This window comes from Eupeodes corollae, chromosome 2 (assembly GCF_945859685.1).
Source record: "Eupeodes corollae chromosome 2, idEupCoro1.1, whole genome shotgun sequence".
NCBI classification, from domain to species: Eukaryota; Metazoa; Arthropoda; class Insecta; order Diptera; family Syrphidae; genus Eupeodes; species Eupeodes corollae.
Genome location: NC_079148.1, coordinates 141,693,189 through 141,712,776, shown reverse-complemented (window position 1 = coordinate 141,712,776; position 19,588 = coordinate 141,693,189). Strand labels below are relative to the sequence as shown.

General features: G+C 31.4%; 1 protein-coding gene across 2 annotated transcripts in view; it reads left to right on the top strand.

The window, feature by feature from the left end:
* The first annotated feature begins 1,958 nt into the window (after positions 1-1,958).
* Positions 1,959-19,588, top strand: part of LOC129944615 (CCN family member 4) — a 178,409-nt gene continuing 160,779 nt past the window's right edge. For both annotated transcript variants that reach the window (XM_056054162.1, XM_056054161.1), the window contains exon 1: positions 1,959-3,055. In XM_056054162.1, the coding sequence (XP_055910137.1) occupies positions 2,972-3,055 (84 nt within the window). In that variant the 5' untranslated portion in view covers positions 1,959-2,971. The remainder of the gene's footprint in view (positions 3,056-19,588) is intronic.

Genomic DNA, 19,588 nt, shown 5'->3' with positions numbered 1-19,588 from the left:
CTCAATGGACCAGCGACAATACTGGACATACTACTATTCTAGACTGTTTCAGATCTATCCCAGATCGCTTAGACTATACCACCCCAAAAATGGTATTCGGTAAAAGATTCCATGTGTCCATCTCTTCAAGATCCTCCTGGGAAGAAGAGAGACCCCTGGAAGACGATTCAGTACACTTCTATACTGAGGGTTCAAAGACCGATCATGGAGTTGGAATTGGTATCAATCAATGCAGTGTATTCCAGGCCGAAGTAATGGCGATTAAAGAAGTACTATCCTGGCTAAAAGAAAACGTTATATCTTGTAAGGATATACGAATCTTCTCAGATAGCCAAGCCGCTCTTAAATCTCTCGCGTCTGTCTCCACAAACTCTCAAACAGTCCACGATTGTCGATCATCTCTGAATGAGATGACGGAACAGTTTAACATTCACCTCATTTGGGTGCCGGGCCACAGAGACATTCCGGGAAATTGCAAAGCCGATGAGCTCGCCAAAAACGGAACACTTCTGCCTCATATTAGACAAAAACATAACATAGGAACACCGCTTCCTACATGCAAATATCTTCTCAAACAATATGCTCTAGAAACAACAAATGCTAGATGGTCACAAAGTACGACCTGCCTAGCAACTAAGCAAATATGGCCAAGTATTGACTTAAAACGGTCAAAAGGCTTGATATCTTGCTTGATATTAAAAGTACGAAATGGTTTGTTTAAGTTCATTACTCTCCCATGAGTAACCTCATTAGTGGTATCACAATGGACCCTTGAGGTCTACGTGCGTCAATGACATCTGGGCAGCCACTCCAACCTAACCTAACCTAACCTATTTGAGAAAGCACTTTTCAAGACAAGAATTACTATTGCGGGATTCGTCAATTCCTCACAAGAGGCAGTACTCGTGAAAAAGACTTTAGATGGCAGAGGCAAGGATTGAACCCAAGACCTTTGGCATGACAGTCCTTCCTACGAACCATCACGCCGCGGGTACTACCTTTCTATTATGATTATCATATTCAACAAGTATACGTTTAGTTAACAGCTTTTTCAGTTTAAACACGCTTAACACATTGTTCGATTGTTTAGCGATGCATTATCGTAAATCGCAAACATTCAACTAATATTTTGACACTTCAAATGACAGCTGATTTTGACAGGTGTCAAGTGCCAGCGTTACTAACTTAAAACCCTCTTCATATTCTTAGGGGCATAATTAAATGTTCAACCTTTTAAACCAAAAACAATAACGTGCATAATTAACCTACATAAACATACATAATAAAAAATATATATGTAAGTAACGCAACTGATAAATGTCAATTTTTTGACGATAAAAAATACTGTGACCTTTTCTAATACAAGAATTAATCAACTGAAATAATTCTTCATCTGTTCGAAATAAATTACTTTTTAAACATAAATTCCTCCACCAAATTGGCATATTCTTCAAGGTTACTTATATGTGTACTTATTTATTCATACATGACTATATTTTATTCGTTTAAGGAAGTCACTTTCAACTCATTTCATTTTTATTCCTCCTAAGGGATCCTATACAAAGCACATTTGAGTCTAATTTATAACATCCCACGTTTTTTTCTTCATAAAATTATTTTGTTTCTTTTTTTTCGTAAGAATTTAAAGAAACCAACTCGTGAATAAAAAGATTGTTGATTCTCATCACACTGAAATATTACGAATTTTTCCCTTAAAAGCTTCACGCATCACCAAGCTTTTCCTTTCAAAAAATCCCAATCCGAAAAAGACACAAATTACATTTTATCCGGAATTTAAGAGAAAGGATATTTTTACTCCGAAATCAGAAGCAGGATATTTGGGATATTTGTATCTTTCGTGAAAAGGAAATTTCATTAGAAAGCTTTTCCAATTAACTTTTCCGTGTTGAAACTGTTGTGACATTCAGTTGTGTTTCAGTTGAAATTGAACGGTTAAACATAACGGTAATAGAAATCTCCCGAACAAATTGTAGTAAAACCCAAACCTCTAACCGGCTCGGCTTTACGAAATAAATATCCTTTAGCAAATTCAACAGTGGTGATAAAGTGTGGTATTACAAAGCCTTACGCTACCCTACAAACTTTACGGTCAAAGTGAAAAATATAACACGGTTTTTTGAATTCTATAAAATTTGGTGATTTTGTTTTTCTCTCACTGCAATTAGCATTCTCTCACTAACCAATAAAATATAACAACAAAAATATGTGACTTGTGGGAATTGGAATAAATTATAACTTAGTTCTTTCATACACATCATACACGAGTATCAGAAAGTCCTTGACGTTTATGAAATTTTAATAAACAAACAGAATATACACGTAATCTCATCGTCCTGTCCGCGTCGTCGTCCGTCCGACAGGATACCTCTAGGTATATATACTAACTTCAGACCTACTACGTGGACTTTCACTGCATTAAAAAGAAATGTACATAGTGAATAATTAACACGGTTACTTCGGTTTTTTTTTTTGTATTTTGTGCTTTTGTATATCCGTTCGTCCTTAGGTTTATTTTTTTTCTTCTTTCCACCATCTCTTTTGCTTCTCTCCTACCAACCAACCAAACAACCAACCTTTACCTATACCTAATCCATGTCTCTTGGCATACATAAGTACCTACCTGAAGTGAACTTAACTTACCACAAAATTCAACCAAACTTAGTGCAGTAAGTTACAATTTAAAAAAGCACAAAATAGCTAAAAGGACACCTATAAGGTCCTTGAAAGTTACTACTTTATACATATATGTACTTGTAGATACATATACTTGTGCCTGGTGCTTTAAAAATAGATTTGCCCTTTTGTTAAAAAAAAACCTCAAACCCTTAAACTACAACAACACGAGGACCGACGACGGTGCGGTCTGTGGTGGTAGGAGCTTTCTAACATTTCTACCAATGTTGACAGTTATTAGTCAATCCTCAAATATTCAAAACGTTATGGAAATTTAATGTTCGGATTTGAAGTGTTGCCGGCGGATTCATCACACAGCACAAAAAAGGATACCACAGTGGAGCGAAACAAGAAATTTGATGTAAGTACAATAGAACCTTTTTTTTTTTGTTGAGTTGTTGGGATAAGAGATCCTCTTGGTCCTCGCTTATGGGCTTGCTTGGGCTATGCTAACGGAGACGGAGACAAGGACTCGTCATTATACAGCAGCGAGAGGAAGAGCAATCAGCATCACAGGAGAAGAGGTTGCCGCAATCGCAATCCGCATTAGTCTCGCGTAGGTCCTTGGTGTGTCTTTTATGTATACAGAGACGACGAGTCCTTTTTTGTTCTTGTTCTTCTGTTGACGGACGGGACGGGGAGGTAAATCCGATGGATGAAGTTTTTATTTTGAATTATTCAAGAGGAGGATGACGCGGAGTATAACTGCGGTATTGTCCTTAAAATCATCTTCTCTTCTGGTCCTCCTGTCGTATGGTGTATGCATAGAGGTAAGATATCCATTATAAGTGCAATGCGCCTATCATGCCATTACCATCGCACCATCATCCTCATCATCATCGTCATCGTCATTTCTGCAGTAGAGGGGTTCTTGGTACTCGGTTGGTGTCGTGTCATGTCTGAGTCCTTGCGCGAGGTTGAATGCGAAGCAAGCGAATAGAGCGAGCAAACAATGACTATAAAATAATAGAGAATACGAAACTAACTTATATCCGCCCTGGGGATATCACTGGAGATATATATGGAGAAAAGCACAAGGATAACACACTGAGTGGATTTTCTTCTTTTCTCGACTGTATACACGGCACGGCTGAGGATGATGTTGATGATGATGATGTGAATCCAGGATTCAGTCGAATAGTCAGCTGGAGGTTGATTTTTTGCTTTGTTTCAAGTGAGAGATGGTTTTGAGACAGTGGAGTTTTAAGTGTCAAGGATATGAATTATGATTCCATTCTTTTCTGCCGTGACATTTTGCTGTACTTTACCTCTACCCTTGTTGCAGTTGATGTGAATTTCCTTTATATACTCCACTTGTTCGTTTATATGTTCGTTTGTATATAAGATTTTCTTAAGGCCAATTTAATTTTATTGTTTTGTTGAACAAGTTTTTCTTTTGTTCATTGTGGGGATTAAATTGCAAGGTTTTCTTTTTCTCTCTCTCTACATCAGTTTTAGTTCTCGTTTTCGTCCTCGTTGTCGTTGTTGTGTCGCATCTCTGAACATTTTCAGGATGATGGTGTTTTTTTTTGTTTTCTTCGTGTTGATTATCCACTTTTCTGCACAAAATCTGGTATGGGACATAGGAGTCCTTTTCATGGAAAACACGTACCTACACTACAAGGAAGTTGAGTGTTGAAAATTGAAAGGAAAATAAAAAAAACTAAATAATGAGGAATTTTTGTTGAGGGAATCCACATCTTAGAATTCAGAATAAAATTTTACATAGTGTGAGGGTAAATAATTTTATTCTTTTTTTTTTATGAAGTTTTGAAAGATTTTTTAACACATTTCAACGCCGCCATCTCCAACGCTCCAATGGGTAGGAGGGTTGAAGTAGACAGATGGAAAATTCAACGAAATATATCATCCAATTGCTTTTAAATTAACTTAAAGAATGATTCATACAATGGTTCTGCATTGATTTTTCAATTTAGAATATTTTAAGGAAATAAAAAGAACGAAATGTAATTATGTTTTGGAGTGAGTTTTATTTATTTTAAATTTGTATCTTCTTATAGAAATCAAGCCTTAGTTGAAAAGAATGAAAAGAAGAACTTTCTCAAAAGGGAAATAGTTTATTTTTTAAATTTTAAGAAACAAAATTAGATAAAGTAAAATAAATTCCCTTTTTTATAGGTAAAGTTCCATTTCATAAAAGTCTGAACGTTTCTAGTTTCAATAATTAAAGCTAAAAGGCTTTTATTTAAAGAGTTTTGCAGATAAGATAACTATTTAAAATTGTATCAGTTAAATGTCCCTGAAATGCTTCAATCAACATCTTAATTTTTTAAGGAGAAATATATTGTCAAGACTGGGCACTTGGGTCGAACAAAATCTCATTGAGTTGTAAGTTAAAAAAAATTATCAAGATTAAAATATAAAATAAAATCTGTCAAAATTTAAAACGGTTGAAATCACCAATATTTGATATTTGATTGAAAAACCAAGTTTTTTTTTGTAAAAAAAACTTTAATTTAAAAAAAAATTAACCACATGTTGAAAACTTCATCTTTCCTTGAGTAAAATTATTCTGGAGGTAGTATATGTTCTTATTTCTAAAGCTACTATTAAATAGTTAATTTAAAAGGTCAATCGTAAACTTTAAATCTTTGACGAACAAATGACATCACATTCTGTCCCAAGGGTGCCGTCGTGTGATGGTCAAAGAAAAATGCTGTCAAGGCATTGACTAGCACATTAAAGCTCACATTGACACACATTTTTAAGACAACTTTTAACAATGTTTTAAATTATTGTATAGCAGAAAAGTAAGCTCTCATCCGGTTTGGTATAATAAACTAATATCAAATTTGAAAAATGCTAAAAATACAGCTTTTAAAAAATATAAAGAAAAACCTTCCGATGATTTGTTTTTTCTCATTTCAGGAAAGAGTTTGTTTTTCTTTCAAAATTTCTGTATTGTAGTCAAATTCATTAAGTAATCTGAGGCCATCTCCAACATCTTTTTGGAAATTTATGAATACTAAACGAAGTTCTACTGGATTTCCAACAACTACGTTTTTTGGTAATAATAAAACTATTGATCCGAAAATGATTGTAGATTATTTTGGACAGTTTTTTGAAAGTATTTATAACTCTTCTACATATTTAACAATAAATTATCAATATATTAATTCCTTGCCATCTATTTTTGATTGTTCTAGTATATCATTTGACTTAACTGATATTGAAGATGCAATGCTTAATCTTAAACCTAAGAAAACTGCAGATATATTAGGATTTGTTCCTATTGTTTTTCGTCATTGTGCAAGTTCTCTTTCTGTTTCGCTATTACATCTATTCAATGAATCTATTTTCCAAACAAAAAAAAAAAACTTAGTAACGAAGTATAGACCAATAACTAAGCTACCTGTTGTTCCAAAGCTTTTAGATAGCTTTGTTCAAGATAAATTAAAATCTATCATAAAGCACCATGTAAGTAAATATCAACATGGTTTTTGGAAAAACAGGTCTACTTATTCTAATCTAGTAGAATTCTACAATGATGATAACAACGAATATAATTTCTGAAATTCCTTACCAAAAAAAATCTAATCTAGTAGAATTCACAAATTTTGTCATTAATACTCTGGACGATCGAAAACAAGTTCATGTGATTTATACAGACTTTGTAAAAGCCTTTAGTAGGGTTAATTTACACATTCTCTTAAAATAACTTCAAGCGTATGGCTTCCATGGACCACTACTTCAATGGTTTTCTTCATATTACCTTGGTCGAAAACTATATGTAAAGATCGGAGACTTTTTCTCAAAAGAGATTAAGGTAACTTCTGGTGTTCTAGAAGGTAGTCATATGGGTCCTTTATTATTCTTACTTTTTATTAATGATCTTCCGAATTGTCTTTAAAATTCTCATTGCCTTATGTATGTGGATGACATAAAGTTCTTTTCTCGAATTTCTAATTTAAATGAATGTCTTCAGGTTCAAAATGATCTAAATTCATTTGTCGATTGATGCGAGTCAAATGATTTGTTGTTAAATGTTGACAAGTGTGCTTGTATGACCTACAATTGAACTTTGTTAAATATTATTCCAAACTATTCATTAAATAATTTACCGTTAAAAGTAGTTGAAAAGTTCAACGACTTGGGCGTTATTTTTTATTTTAAATTGAAATTTAACTTACATATTAATTATATTGTATTCAAAACAAATTCCTTACTTGGATTCGTCAAAAGAAACCCATTGGAATTTAAGGACCCTAACACCATTTAATCTTTAACTGCAGTATTATGCGTCCTGTTCTTGAATATAACTGTGTTGTACGGAGCTCTACAACTGAGTTTAATAAAAAGAAAATTGAAAATGTTCAAACAAAAAAATAGAGAAGGTTTCCTTCATTCTTATAATTCGAAATGCCTATTACTTGGAATACAAACTCTTGAGTCGAGAAGAAAGTGTTATGTTTATTCTTGACATTTTGACTTCAACTATTGATTGCTAGAGTTTTGTTTTAACTAATTGCATCTGTAGGCTCCTTCCATTTTTTTAAGAGCCAGACCGCTGTTATCAATTGATTCCCATCATACGCTATGTAGACAACGTGAAGCGATTTCCACAAGTTGTAATTTATTTAATATGTTTTATTCTAATTTAGATACATCAATGTCCAAAAACTTATTTAAAAGCCGATTATTCACTTTAAATATTTATTTTTTTTCAATTTTTTAATTTTATATAGAATATGTAATAATATGTATTTATAAATTGAATATAATAATATATGTAATTAATTTGAAATCTGTTGAATGTAAATTCGTAGATTTATTGCTTAAATAAACTGGTTGACTCTAGTTTGTAACTGTGTAATGTGTTAGTCGATGCTATTGGGCCCCGATGATTTGTTTTTAGGACTTGCAAGGACTGTGTCCCAACTTTACAGGGCAGAATTTTATACGAAGTCAACGCATATTTTTGATAAATTTCTATAGCAACGTACAATGAGGAATATAAATTGAAAGTTTGGTTTGTAAATTAATTTTAGAATATAAATGAGTTTTATTTTTGCTTGTTTTGTTTCTCGATGATTTAATAATAATTTCTTTCATAACCATAAGCCTTGAAAGAACGACTGATAGTGCAGTGATAGACTAGCAACTGTCAAAGCTCTATCTAACTCTTCATGTATGTTAGCCATTGATTTTGTAGCTATTAATTAAAAATAGTTCAGAAAGAACAGCAAATATACACCCGTAAGATTTAAAATAACTAATTAATGAATTCTATTGATTAGAATCGAGGCAGCGATTAATCCGTTTGTCCAAAATCCCCAAAATCAGTGCTGAGATTAAAGTCATGCTTGCCTTAAATGGACTATTACTTAGTTTTCGAGCCCTTCTTTTCATTTAGAGATATTTAAAAAGTAAATTATTTGTAGCGTTTGATCAGATGGAATCAAAGTTAAGAGTTGTGAGTTTATACACTTAACAAAGTTGTGGTCCCCTTTGAGTTAAATATATTTTCCTACAAAAACAATAATACTTTTACTGTTTGACTTCTTTTGTTTATTTGTTCTTATTAATAATACAAATTTAAACTAATTTTCATAAAAATTCCACTCTTGGGAAGAGAAGTTCAGCTCGAAAAAAAACCCTTACTCTTCAAGTACATCTTTTTGATTTGTTTTTAATGCGACAAATTCTTAGAAGTATTTAAGGGGCTTCTTTAACTTTTCTTAGAATTTGTCTGCCATACATTTTTATTTCATAGTTATAGAATTAAAAACAACCCAAAGAATTATACTTATATTGTACCGATGTAAATATTTTTTTCTCAGCCTAAAAATAAAAAAATAAAAATAACTTCTACTCACATAAACATTATTTTGTCAACTCATGTGATTGTAAATGTTTTGCATGTCAGCGCGTTGACAGAGTTTTCTTACCGTCACACACGCGTCAACGCATTTTGGAACAACATTGACAAAGGGTGTCATTCGTGTAAAAGTGTCAACGTTTTAATCATTGAAGGTGTGAACTTTGACACATAAAAGTTTGATGTATATTTATTGTTAGCTTTTTTGTATTTATAACAAATTACTATCAATTCAAATTTATAAGATTCACAACATTTTCTTATACGTCGTATTGTAAGACATAAATAAATTGAAGTCGATCATATTTCAGAAATCATTTCTGCTTGTTTTGATGTTATCGATGTTCTTATCTGTACATTTATTTGAAGCCGATGCCTCTACTCGATCTCAAAAAATAGCTAACGAAAAGAGGTACTCTGGCAAACAGACATATCTCGTAAGACATATTGTAGACAAATGTCAAACAATTTAATTTTAAATTGGACCGGTTTAATAACTTCCAATGTAAAGTTCAGAACACACAAGACTTTAAAAATATCAATTTTTTTAAGTACATTGACAAAACCAAATTTTAATGTCATCAAATTAATTTTGTATCGTCGTTTTGGTGACAAACCACTACTGTTTATAAAAGTTTTTACTCAGCCAACTTATTGTTTTTAACTTTCAACTGAAATTTTTTGTTATAAGACCGATTTTTAACTTGACAAAAGAAATTGAGGTATAAAGCAATTTAGTGGTAGCTCAACAAAAAAAGCTTAGACTCCAATTTTTGGGAAGTTTCCTGAATGTCAATTTTATTTAAACTGTACTCAATTAAATTTTTGATCAGTTAAAGAAAAAAATGTTAACATTTTCTTAACTCACACATGATCTAACATTTGGACAAACATTTGGCTGTCTTAAAAAAGCAAGCCAAAAGAAAAAAGCTTATATGTGTGAAATGTTCAGCCCTATCCTGAAATATATCGTTATATGAAATTTGTATCAGTTCCGAAAAACTGTATCATGAAATCCGTTCGTAATGCAAATTGTATGAGATTTTCCACTACGAACGGAATTCATGATAGGGCTGAAGATCATATCCTACAAAGTCAGATTTCTTATTTTAATACACAAATATTTGCCAACTTTATCACTTAAGAGGAAATAGTGAAATATTGTGATTTTTGATTTTTTAAAAATTATAAAAGAAACTATTTTTCTCCATGGCATTGTTTTTTTCACAAGAAAAATTGTTTAAAAATATTAATATATTAAATGGACTTTCAGAGAGCATCCATAATAGGTCCAAACATCGATTTAAACATAAGAATTTATATATCGGCATGGAGACAAATTGCTCAGCATCATATTTGCTTGGTCATAGATTATAAGCTCTTAGTCTATATTCAAACTGTTAAAGAAAGTGATTATTTTTTTGATTTTAAGCGGTGTTACTTCCATGGAATGAATTTGTTTTTGAGTTCATTACCAAGGTTCATTCATAGTAGATAGCCAAGATCTGGTCCAAGCTTTGGTACCTTTTAAAACTTACTTAAAGCAGGCATATGATAGCTTTATTCTGAAAGAGTTTAGTAAAACTAACTCCAATCCAGCATGGTTCAATGATAGCCTTTCCAAGCTTAAGAATAAGAAAAACAAAGCACCTTTTGGTGCGTTAAATAAATGTTTTTGTACCAATTTTGTATCATAAACTGAATCCAAAGTAAAAATAGACAGCAAAATCTTAACAAGCTGATCAGGAAAACATTTTGCATATCTCCAATTCCAATATTTAAGTTATCAGTTATTCCAAAAATATGTGAAAAAATTATATGTGATAGAACCATTTTTCTAACAAAACAAATTGTATGTGATACTCAACATGAATTTCTAGGTGGGAAATCTACAGCTACAAACCTCACTATTTTGTGTGATTCTACTGTCAGAGGTTTCAAAAGTGGTCTTCAGACTGACATCATTTTTACTGACTTTGCCAAAGCATTCTATAGTGTTAACCATGAAATATTATTTCACAAATCGTCTAAGCGTGGTTTCCACTCCATATTTTTAAGATGGCTACATTCATACTGGGTAGAAACCATTTCGTGAAGATAGGTGGATTTGTTCCGAGATGCATAAAGGTAGCCTCAGGTGTCCCTCAAGGAAAGCACATTGGTCCATTGCTTTTTAAACTGTTTATCAATAATATTCTGAACATTTTCCAATCCTCCAGGTATCTGATATATGCTGATGTTGTAAAGATTTTCAGCACTATCTATTCTGTAGCTGAACCCCACCTATCACAAGAAGATGTGTGTGAACTCACATCATGGTGCGATACAAATCTTCTTAATTTTTAAATGTAGATAAACGTCAAAGTTTAACTTCCTCAAGAAAAATTGCACCGATTGTTTTTGATTATACTTTCAATAATATAATATGAAACAAAGTAATTCATAGGAAGTATGAAGAAGTCATAGTAGATAGGAAGTTAACACTTAGTAATCAAATAAATTTTGTAGTCAATAAAGCATTAAATGTTGGGTTTTTTTAATAAGAACTCTTAAATGTCTTTATATAAAATTTGCAAGATCAACTATTGAATACTGTTGCGTCGTTTGTAATCCTTATTACGTTAATCATTCTTTAAGGATTGTATTATAGTGATAAATGATTTAATTATTCGCCACATTATTTGTCCTGTTTTACAAACAAACTTTTATTTTCCATTTTCGGTAGAATTTTTCAAAAAGAAATGTTGGTAAAAACTTACTTATGCATTGCATCAGAGAAACCAATTGTGTTATTGATGAAATTGATATTTTCATGTACTGTTTGCGTGACACTTTTTAAAAAATTAATTATTAATCATTGTGTTATTATTTAATGTATGCTTTCTGTATTTTTCTTGTATTTAATATTTACCTTTATTATATTTATAAATCTAAGTGATCTAAAAGAGAATGTTTAAAAATTTGTGATGAAGGGGGACCACTCTTTTTATTTCGAAGGCTAATTTAAAAACTACCCTTTAAGAATTTATCAATTTCTGACAAAAGCAAAGTATCGAAGAAAAAAAAATAAAGGTGTAAAATCAAGGATTGAATCCATCCAGAATATCTTCATTAATATTTATTCCGTAGAATGTTTTTTTTAAATTATTTTTCCTTGGTCCATACGTAAGGTTGGGATAAAAAGTGTAACACCACCTAAAGAGTTCCATTTCTTCGAAATCCAATTTCAAAAAGCTAAAATGTTTACTAATTTATAAATTTCCAATTCCAAATGATAAAAAATAACAAATGTCAGTGTTGTACATAATATATGTATTATCAAAACCATTTAAATCAAATTTACTGAGATATTTTCTGGGATCCAATTCACACCCTATATACACAAAACATCAGGTAGTCCTTCTTGGAAGGAACTGACAAATTCTCAAGAAATATTTCCTTCCATTTAAAATCGATTGATATAACTTTATGGGTTTTCTTTATTCTTGTTTAAAAATCAATACACCAACAAGAATGCTTTAATGTTAATTCATTGACCCAAAATGCATAAATTTCAGAGTACATATACGCTTAGTCCAAAAAGTTTGTAATGAATTTTAATTTATTAATGAAAAAATCCAAAGCAATGATTTGAAGAAATCACAATTAAATTGCTCTCCTCGTTTTGATTCTGTTTCTTGTTAACTATTTCACTGCAATTTACTTCTAAAAATAAAATGATAGCTTGTAATTTGTGTCAATAACTTAAATACCCTTCTAACATAAATGAAACTATGCAATGTAACTATCTTCAGCTTTTTCTCAGTAATCTCTATGAAATTAAAAGCCTATAAACTAGAAACCCAACTATACATTAATAATTTGAGATTCTTTTGCATTAATTCCTCCCACCTCTCAAAAGACACAAAATAACAAACAAAACTTGAGAATAAAAAAACAGCAAAGTCAAATTAAAACCGGAGTCTCCCAGTGTCCTTATACTCCTTTCCATTATAAAATATTTTACAATCTGAAGAAGATAAAAACAAAAGACACACAATCATCATCATCTGCATCATGATCACATTCTACGGAAGCAATCAGCAACATCCCGAAATGAAATGTGAAACACCACCATTTTCCTTTTTACCCACTTTAAAAAAAGATAATTTATTCATGCATTCCCATTTGTAAATACCTTCGAGCACTCTTGTCAGTCTGTTTAAAATAAAAGGATATTCATGTTCATTTTTCTCTGTGTTCTGTGTTTCACCAAAGAAACAAAAACAACATTAAATTGTGTGAAAATATACAACAAAATAAAAAAAAAACAAAACAAAACTGAATGAAATGAAAAAACACACAAACAATTATATAAAGAGCCTTTTTGGTACACTCGGGCGTATGTGGAACATTTTTAATGTTTTTGGTACTTCATTTTATTTGTGTTCTCATTTTACAGAAAATACAAAATGCAAAAACAACACAAAAATTACGTGTGTTCTTTCATCAAAATGTCAAGTGTGTGTGAATAACTTAAGTAAAAGAGCATTTATTTCACTTTTAACTTTAAGAGATACATTTTTGTTTGCACCAATACAAAAGGATATCCACCTTGCGTTTCTCTAGGTTGCGTCAACCACCCCCAACCCCATAACCACGACTACCCCAAAAAACTAAATAGGTATCTCACGCGCGTATCTTATTTCAAAAGGAACATATTACAAGGATGAGGATGATGATGATGAGAGGAAATTCACGTTTAATGATTTGGAATTTCTTTCCACTTGCGATATTCAATTCCTCTTTTAATTCAAGGATACAAATTCAAATTGAAGGAAAGGATATCCTGATAATTTGTTTTATTGATTTTTGAATTATTCACAAAGGAATGTATATAACTGTGTATATGGATTATTTTTCTCCCTCTCTTGCTGTCTTCTAAGTCGAAAAGTTTTTCGTGTATTTCTCAAGTATTTTGGAATGTAAATTCAAACATTTCTTTTTATTCAATACTTGTTTATATTTTTAGCGAGAAGACAAAAAAAATCATTGAAACTTTAAAAATACTGTAAGGATATTTTTTTTCTCTGTGCATAAAATGAGAGAGGAAAAATTCAAGACAAGAAGGATTGAAATTTCGTTGTTTGCCTTGAATATGTTTTGTTATGCATTTTTTTTATTCTCAGCAATTAAGGATTTTGTTTTGCATTTTAGTTTAGTTTGGTTTGGTTTCGTTTTTGAAATATGGTTGAAATGTGGGTTATTTGTAAATATATAAAGCAATAAGAGTTTTCGATAAAGAATTGAATTTTTATTTAATTGGTTTTTATAAGGAATTTATTTTGACCAGGACGAGGAAAATTTAAAACTTTTAAATTGATTGAATTGATTTATTAAATTTTTTGGAGATTCTCATATTTTTTTAACAAGTCAAAGGTAAAGTAGACTGGGAATTTGGGAAAAACGTAAATAAATAAAAACTAAATTAAAAATGATAACCTTGAATTTTTTAAGTATGAAGTTAACAAAAGTTGGTTCAAAAAAATAGAGAAAACATACAGAAGCCCTCAAACAATATTAAATTTTGTCCAAAGACGAAAAAGAGAAAGTTTTGTCTTAATTGTAAGTCCATCCATTTTTTTAAAGGTTGAGAGTTTTGTGGATGATTTGTTTACTAAATAATTTGACTTTGAAATGTTGGTCATTGATTTTAAATTATGACCATAAGAAAAATTACATGTTGCAAAAAATTATGTTTGAAAACTGATTTATTTTTATCTTATGCCGTATGTATTTTTATTTCATTACTATCGCTTGAATGTTAAACCATAGTTTATAGAAAGATTTCTGTACGTAAGTTTGAGATACTTAAATTGTTAAATGTGCATAAGGGGCTTTCAAATAGGTAAGAACAAGCATTTTTTTGTATAGCACTTTTGAAAGAACTTAACAAATTGGTGAGATTCATACTGATAACTCATTGATTCCTATTAAAACGTTCAAATGCTTTTTATTGTAATAAATAAATTTAGTAGTAAATTTAAAGTTTTAGTGTTTTCTGTTTTGAGATATATTTGAGAAGTTAATCCCATATAGAAGTATTTTTGTAGATTTGCAATCTTTTTAAAAACACTGCTTTCAAATGTTTCTAAATATTATGTGATTTTTAGTAAATCGTGTTTTTTAGACGTGTGGCTTTCAAGAAGAAATAAAATGCATATAATTTAATGTTATGGTCAAGTATTTCGCTAGATTATAAAGATAAAGATTTTGGGTAAGTGGATGCGTCTGCTAGCTCAAATAAATTTCAGCCGAGAAGCCAAAAGTTTTCCCCAAAAATTGTTCTTTTAGCGTGACACAAACCGTACCAATATTTTGGTAATACGTTTTTACGATTTGCAAACCTTGTTCAGGAGTAAATTTGTTTTTCGTGAAATAGCAAACCAAACTGATCATAAATCAAGTGACAGCTGTCAAAGAGATCACCTTCGAAAAAAGTACTGCTAGATTGAAAACCTTACGTCTAAGAAAGTACTCATTGTTTTTTACTCCAATTTCACTGTAAATTGTATCTTTTTTAATTTGTAATAAAATATTAAGATATTGACACCAAGATGTTGTACAAAATTAAAGAGATTGAAGGGAATATCTTTCTTTGTTTTTAAGATTTGTTAGTTTTGTAAAAACATTTCAAATAGATTTTTCTAAGAAAACTAGGAAAACCCGGCAAACTCCTTTTCGCTATCAAGTGGCTTCGTTTTTTCTAACATTTCGTTTGGGGATTAAAAGATGAAGAAAAATTGTTTGTTTTGTTTTATATTTGAAAGGGAATAATTGTATTTCATTTCACAACAGTAATGAATTCTTTTTGATTACAAAAATGAAGTGTAATTTAGTTGAACTTTTCTAAGCAAAGAATGAAAGTGAATCCAAAGTAAATACTGAATCGAAGCGTTATACTTGTCCCCAAATTTACGTTTCATTGAAGTGCTTTTTGGTAAACACATTTTTTTTTGTTTTTTGGTCTGACCTTAACACAAACAATGCGGGTGGTTTCCCAACTCACGAACATCCAACGTATAGCTTCCCATGTGAAAAACAATGATTGTCTATCACAAATCGATTGGCCTTTCGACTTATTAATTGTCATTGCGAACGCAAGGCGAAGCGGAATTTGCAATCGTTTGAAGTCAAATGGAAGATCAGTCGGAATCATTGGTACTCCAGGAATGCATAGATTTTCACCTGCGTACTTTCCGTTAATAATGATTGCCTCAATCATCAATTACTGGCCACGTCTGCCTGAAATCGCCTGTCAACAATATCATCAAGTCGGCAAAGATGTTGTTACTTCATCGAAGATCCTTCAGTGTGAAGTTAAGTGCTTCAATTGATTTCTTATGTGCTATTTTACTCATCCCAAACAATGAGCTTGCATTGCATCAACCATTTTCCTATGGCACTGGATCGGGAAATATGGCATGTTGGAGTATGAATTGTGTTTAAATTGAGTGGCAACTTAAGCGCAGAATGCGACCGCCAGATGATGCTGACGCCAAAGCTATGTCACATCTTGATCTCATAGTGGCCAAAATCAATGAACTGCTAAATGTTTACCCTGTTTCTCCAGGTGCGTCAGGAAGAATAGATCACCAGTATTATTGTCCACTGCTTGCATTAATGTTTCGTATACTTGTTTGTTGATGTTCATTCAGCAACGGCACATTATTTCGAACCAATTCCTGCAATGTTGCAGCTCTCGATTTAATTCTTGGTTCAATGCATCGTGCATCGATCAATTTGGCGCAATCATTCCTACTTCAATCAGTAGCTTGTTTGCAATAGTCAAGCATTGATCCTAAATCAGAATCATTCCTTCATTGTAGATTTCATTTGAAGTCTCTGACATTTCTAGAGTTATGGTTGACTAAAAAAGTTTCCCAAAGAAAGCTTTAATTTAAAGTATAGGGCCCTTAAAACGTCAAAAAATTTAAAAATTTTCAATTCCACAAATCGGAAGTTTTACAATAGCTTTCTATGGGAAGCTAAACACGCACAAACAGGCATATCTTTTAAACCCTTTGATATAGGTTGTAAAGGCCTTTAAACTTCGTCAAAGTTTTTAAACTACAACTAACTGTACTTAATCGGACCTTTTAATATACCTTCCTATATAAAGTTAATATTTATTTTACAAAAAATAAAAAACAGATTTTTTGAATCTCAGATCTTAAGAACAAAGTTCATTTAAAATGTTTGTTCATACTATACAAAATATTGTTTCATTTGATAAAGCTACAAATATTCAATTGACATTTTTTCTGCCAAAAACTGAAAATATTATTATTAAGAAAATTTAATTTGAAACATTTTTACAAAAAAAAAATTAAATTGTACCAATTCTAAATTTGTTTAATTTCTTGATTTTTTTCACATAAAAAAGCTCTACCTTCAATTTATTTTTCCTTTTTTTTATGTTGTGCGTGCTCTAAAGGGGTTATGAATACCCTTATAGTGATTAAACACAGTGCGAGCAATTAGGAAATGAGGACAGGATTAGAAAGAAGAAACCGATGCACATTGGTTTTAAATGGCTACACATTGTAATGAGTGAGAAATATTGAGTCAGGTAAAGCAGTGCGGCTAAAGAAAAAATCTCTATGAGACCTTGCGGCGGTGTTCAAGAGAAGCAAATGTCTCGGTAAGAGAACGATCTTCAATCATTTTTAGAGCTCTTTTTTCAATTCTATCCAGAAGACTCAAGTACCAGCCCCAAGTTAAAGTTAATTTAGACCAATAATGCTTGTAGTAACTTTTCAGTTGTCATTAATTTTAAACTAAGAAATAAGGCATGGAAAACGTATCTCAAAACTATGTCTCCAATCAACTATTCTTTTTATGTTGAACTCTTTAACCAATTTAAGTCTCTTTCTAATTTTTTATATGCTTGTAATATTACTGATATGAGCACCTCTTTGAAAGAGAATCCTAAAAAATTTTGAAATTTTGTAAATCCATAGAAAAAATCAGATGGCTTTCCAGTTAACTTCACTTACAAGAACCTTTCGTTAGATAAAACTGTTGATATCTGTGACACTTTCGCAACAAATTTCTGTGAGTCTTCACTAGTCTTAGAAATCTAGCTGTAGTCACATACCTGTGCTACAGAGTACGCTCCATGATCTTATGGTGGATAGTACTAAAAAAGTGTAGTTATGCTTTAGCTGAACCCCTTACGTTCTTATTCAAACTTTCTCTAAAAACAGGCAAATTTCCCAGTATATGGAAGAAGTGATTTCTAACACCAATTTTCAAGAAAGTTAACAAGTCGGATATAAGCAATTATACAAGTCCATTGCACAGCTTTTTGCATTCCTAAATTGTTTGAACAAGTTGTTTGTGATAGTGTAGCATTTTTTAGTAAGAATCTCATTTGCAAACAGCAACATGGTTTTGTGAAAAATGATCAACCGTTACAAATCTCCTCACATTCTCAAACATATTTTGTTTGTTCAAAAGCTTTAGAACTAGGTTATGATGTTGACTGTGTATCACCAACTTTTCTAAAGCTTTTGACCAACTTAGCCACGGAATTATTTTATTTAAACTTAAAGCTTTTGGTTTTCCACAATTTTTCTTAGATTGAATCAAACCATATGTACCTTGAAAACAGATCCTATGGGGAAATTGTCATTCTGAACCTAATGTTGCTCAATCTGGTGTTCCCCAGAGAAGCCATTTTGGCCCTTTTCTGTTCATCCTGTCTATTAACGATGTATCGTCATGTCTTCGTTCAAGTGAACTTCTCATTTTTGCTGATGACATGAAGATTTTTAAAATAATAAAGTCTACCCATGATCGTATTCTTTTACAAGTGGACATTGATAGTTTCACATTTCGGTGTGGGAAAAATAGCCTTTCACTCAACCCTTTAAAATGTCAGACGATAACTTTTACTAAAAAACTAATCAGTAGCGTATTTGATTATTGTATATGACAGTAAAGCTCTGTCGTGTCTCCAAATTTAAAGATTTAGGTGTTCACTTCTGTTCCAACTTAGAATTTACACGAAACATTAATTTTATTGTCAATAAGGCAAGTTATATGTTTGGTTTTATAAAACGCTGGGCAAAGAAGTTCAATGATCACTATGTTACTGTTTCTTTGTACAATTGTCATGTCCGTCCCCATCTTGAATAAGCTTCGCAGGTGTGGACTCCTTATTACGATATTCAAAGAAAACACATTGAATCAATTCAACATAATTTTATTCGTTTTGCCCTAAAGAGTCTTCCTTGGGATGATCCTTATGATCTGTCTCCCTATGAACATTTCTACTTCTTCAAATGCAATCTCTCCATCGAAGGCGTGTTAATAATGACTAAGTATTTTTTCATCAACTCAATAATGGTGAAATGGATGCACCTTATTTGATATCTTGTGTACATTTGAATTACATTACCGAGGCGGAACTCATCAACTATGTTCTTTTGACTTTATACATATTGACTTCTATAGAACTAACTATGGTAAAAATGAAGCCTTAAGTCGAATGAGCATTTTATTTAAAACTTTTTGAAATTTTTTTGAATTAAGATTTCCATTACAATCAATTATACAAATTGTTAAGATTCAGCAATGGAAAGTTATGAAAGTTTCCCGCATACCGGCCTCTTTCTCAAACGTATTTTAACCTTTAGTAGACGCACTCAAAAGTTCGTCAAACTTATGGTTTATTGATTATGATTGTTTTGAAGGTCCTTTCCTTCGTCAACTGTAATGTTGCAAAATTGACATTTACAAATCTATGTATATGACCCTATTCATAGTACTAATAGCCCACGTTTTCTAATAAATAAATTATTAATATAAACGAACTTTCTTGACTCTTATGATATATATTCATAAGAGTCACGTGGATGTGCATACAAAATCATAAATCAATATCTATTTGATCTGATCCTTAATAATCTTCTTCAATTATACACAAAAATTACATACCCAAATGACCAATTTCCGTCTCGCAGGCAATGATATCATTATTATAAAATTATTCCATGTCCTTGGATCTAA